Source organism: Aegilops tauschii, chromosome 7 (assembly GCF_002575655.3).
Source record: "Aegilops tauschii subsp. strangulata cultivar AL8/78 chromosome 7, Aet v6.0, whole genome shotgun sequence".
NCBI classification, from domain to species: domain Eukaryota; kingdom Viridiplantae; phylum Streptophyta; class Magnoliopsida; order Poales; family Poaceae; genus Aegilops; species Aegilops tauschii.
The window spans coordinates 98571703-98575938 of NC_053041.3; the positions used below are offsets into that span (position 1 = coordinate 98571703).

Consider the following 4236-nt stretch of genomic DNA (forward strand, 5'->3'; position numbering starts at 1 on the left):
ACTTGGACGAGCTTGTACACTGATATAGCGAGCTTGTGACACAAAGAGGTTGGACACTAGTTTAGCGGCCTAGAACAGCGTAACACATTCTCCCTACATCCACAATGTAAGTGATATTTGTTTTGTCTCTAGGTCATAATGTTTGACCAAGCTTATTGAAGTACAATATCAACAATACAAATGAATGGAATGAAAAATATATTTCATGATGTATCTTTTGGCATTGGTTTTGGTTTTCATTTATAGACGTCGATATAATTTTCTATAAACATGGTCAAACTTTAAAATGGTTGACTTAGAAACAAAGCAAATATACTTACATGTTCCTCCTCGGATTGAAGAAATTTCATTGAATTTTTTTAGAATTTTAATCCATAAAATCTTTTGGATCATAGAAGTTTGGTCACCAGATTCCTATATAATCCATCTCTATGCCCTTTTATTCCATAATAGAATCTCAACATGATCTCTAACCTTATTTTATATTTTCTTTGAGACGTCCATTGCACTACTCTCTACTCTCTCTCATCAATTCTAGAAACTTAATATATTTTTTCAAAGACACATATTTATAAATTTCTATGTTTTGAAATATTGTAGGAATTCAAAGTACATGCCATCTCAATCGTGTGTTTTCCCTGTTCCTATGTTTTGCAACTTCCTGCAATGCAATCCAAATAGGCCCCAAGGATGGAGGGAGTGTCACTTTGTGACTTTTATGCCATCATTGTTTTTTACCGACCCATGATTAACTTGTCCATCGCATGAATCACGATTGGGCAGGAAAGTAACCTGATTTCTGGCTGTCCCCTCACGAAAGAGACTGCAGCATGTGAAAAACGAAGGAGGAGACATGGCTTCCATCGATCAAGCAAGAGACAAAACATGAATGGCCAAAAGAAGAGCGTATTCCAAATTTTCAAAGGAAAAGAACCCCATCTTTTTTTTGTTGGACTAAGTTCGATCGCGACATCAACCAAACCATCGTTGTTGTTAATTCCCACGTTCTTATCGCCAGCTACCATCGATCGATCTCTATCCACTACTACTATATATATAACCACCATTAGTGAGCATAACAAGCAACAACCAGCTGCTCCAACAGTCCTACGCATAGTGGTCGTGGCTAGTGGCGGCACACACTGCACACCTAGCGATCGAGGGGTAGATATCAATGGCGTCCAGCTCCGATCAAGAGGGTAGCGGCAGCGGCAGCGGGCGGCGAGGGAGGCCGCTGGTGTTCGACGAGCTCCGGTGGGTGGTGCAGATCCGGGAGTCCCTGACGGAGGACGGCGACGACGAGGACGACAACGGCATCCCGGTCTCGGTGTTCAACGTGCCCAAGCAGCTGCTGGTGCACAAGCCGGAGGCGTACGTGCCCCAGTTCATCGCCCTCGGCCCCTACCACCACTGGCGCCCCGAGCTGTACGAGATGGAGCGGTACAAGCTCGCCGCCGCCCGCCGCGCGCAGCGCCGCCTTCGCCCCGCGGGGCTCAAGCTCGAGGCGCTCGTCGCGGAGTTCGCCGACCGCCTCGAGCGCAAGATCCGCGCTTACTACCACCGCTACCTCGACTTCAGCGGCTTGACGCTCACCTGGATGATGGTCGTCGACGGCGCCTTCCTCCTCGAGTTCCTGCAGATCTACGCCGCCGCCGAAGACTGTGGCAAGCCGGCGCTGCGGAGGGTGTCGTCGAGGATGGCGCACCTGGTGGACTTCGCCGGGAGGAAGTCGGCGCACGGGCTGATCCTACGTGACATGCTCATGCTCGAGAACCAGATCCCGCTCTTCCTCCTCCGCAAGATCCTTGAGCCGCAGTGCGCGTCGGCCGACGAGGCCGGGCTGCTGCTCACGAGCATGGTCACCGGGCTCGTGAAGGAGCTCTGCCCGTTCAAGATGATGGACGGCGCCTTCCCGGCCGTCGACGTCGCCAAGTACGCGCACCTGCTCGAGCTGCTCTACTACCTTCTCGTGCCCAAGCCGCCGGCAGAGGACACGACAGCAGAGGCACAAGACCATGACGAGAACTACGACATCGAGGAGCAGCCGGCGGACGGCGACGGCGAAGAGAAGCAGTCTGGCGGCGGGTCCGAGTACGTGGCGCAGCTGTTCGCCGCGCTGTGGGGCATGGCATCGAAGCTTGGGAAAGGCCCGCTGCACTACGTCATGAGGCCGATCGCTTTCGCTGTCAAGGCGCCGTGGAAGATGCTCACCGTCGTGCCGGGCATGTCTGGCATGAAGCACCCCGTCGAATCATTCTTCATGTCCGGCGCGGACGGCCGCGGCGACCCGTCGTCGTCGTCCACGGCGGGACACCTGAGCAGGCCACCGCTGATCGAGGAGATCATGGTGCCGTCGGTCTCCGAGCTCGTCAACGCCGGCGTGCAGGTAGCAGCCACAACCGGCGACCTGTCCACCATCTGCTTCGACTGCAAGACGGCGACGCTGCACCTCCCGGTGGTGACACTCGACGGCAACACGGAGGTGATGATCCGGAACCTTGTCGCCTACGAGTCGTCGGCGGCGTCCGGCCCGCTGGTGCTCACCCGGTACACGGAGCTGATGAACGGCATCATCGACACCGACACCGACGTGGCCCTTCTGCGGCAGCGTGGCGTGGTGCTGAACCGCCTGAAGAGCGACGGCGAGGTGACGAAGCTGTGGAACAGCATGAGCAGGTCGACGCGGCTGACGAAGGTGCCGGCGGTGGACAGGGCGGTGGAGGAGATGAACCGGTACTACGACGGGCGGTGGCGCGTGAAGACGAAGCGGTTCATGCGGAGGTACGTGTTCAGCTCGTGGCAGCTGCTCACCTTCCTGGCCGCCATCATGATGCTGCTGCTCACCACGCTCCAGGCCTTCTGCTCCGTCTACACATGCTCCCGATGGTTCGGCGCCGTCACCGTCACGGCGGCGTCGGGGGAATGATAACCCGTTGAAAATTGAATTATGGATGGGTGATCTGCATCTGCATGCGTGCCTTTCTGGATTCGGCTACGTGACATAATTGGCATGCATGTGTTTGGTTTGGCATTGGTATTTTCCGAGAGTGGATGTGCATTTTTTGTTTGATTTTTGGGTTCTGGTTGATGCAAGTGAGATTGTTTATAGCTCTATATGAATGCCATTGGTTTGTAAACATACTAACTATGATTATTTTCCATTAAAATTACCGAGAGCGGCATATGCATGTAAGCATTTGAATATAAATTGTCAAGCACCTCAAAAGATTTGAAATCTCGGTTGGAATCAAGACCATGCAATTTCTTGGTGCTCCGTGCTCTAGTTGCCTGATAGATGACGCACCTGCGGGGACACTTAGGGTTTCAAACGTACTCGCACTGTGGCGGTTATAAGATAGGGCTGGGGTTTTGACACCAGAGAAAAAACCTAAGCCGCCTCACCCTCCCTCCGAAACCTAGAGGGATGGTCGATGCTCGAGCCATAGAGGCAACATGGTAACTGCTTCAGCCAGCAGTAGGATAGATGTCGGTGAGCGGAGCCGGAGAGCATTGTAGGTTGTGATGAGGTCATTGGGAACGAGGATGATTGGAAGTAAGGAAAAGGCTGAGTTAGGGAGAATCAGGGTTACGGTAGTCGAAAGGAAGGAAATATTGTGGGGGCATCGGATATAGATTCATTGGCAAGGCAGGAAGGGGACGCGCGGGGGGGGGGGGGGGGGGGGGGGGGTGGTTGCGAGATCTGAACCACAATGTAATCCCTTTATGTATCTGTAGAAGTAACTTTTTAATGCAATCTAATGGAATATAATGCAGTGATGTACAAATCTTCTGCATATTCTCAAAAAATAAGACAATAAAAAAAGAACTGGAGAAATAGGCCGTACACCAGATCTCCCACAAGGCGCATTAATGGGACAATCAACATTAACATGAGAACCAAGTATCCTTTATGTAGAAAATATATCTTTACTATCTAGCTAGGAATTCAGCATGATTTGACATAAATGAAAAAAAAATGTGCCCGCATGAGATTCTTCCATCATCCACATTGCATAATTTAGAGACGACATGATGTTCACCGCCATCACTACCATCACCACCATTATCATCATTCTTAAATCGCTCACTCTAAGCAGTATGTAAAGCAGGAAGGGCAAAATCACAGACAAATACACTGAGTGTCCAAGCTGTCCTGGATTTTCGTACAAAAGAACACTATTTTAGGTCATTTGTTGTTGTATTGTACTCCCTCCGTAGAGAATATAAGAGTATTTA

General features: G+C 51.1%; 1 protein-coding gene across 1 annotated transcript; it reads left to right on the plus strand.

Moving 5' to 3' along the window:
- The first annotated feature begins 1077 nt into the window (after positions 1 to 1077).
- Positions 1078 to 3070, plus strand: LOC109769676 (putative UPF0481 protein At3g02645). Its single transcript, XM_020328403.3, has one exon. It carries the CDS (start codon positions 1175 to 1177, stop codon positions 2924 to 2926), a length of 1752 nt encoding a protein of 583 aa, XP_020183992.1. The 5' UTR covers positions 1078 to 1174; the 3' UTR covers positions 2927 to 3070.
- Positions 3071 to 4236: the final 1166 nt, after the last annotated feature.

What these genes read in the sequence shown, in the direction of transcription:
- LOC109769676 (XM_020328403.3), top strand. Translation starts at nt 1,175, where the DNA reads ATGGCGTCCAGCTCCGATCAAGAGGGTAGCGGCAGCGGCAGCGGGCGG.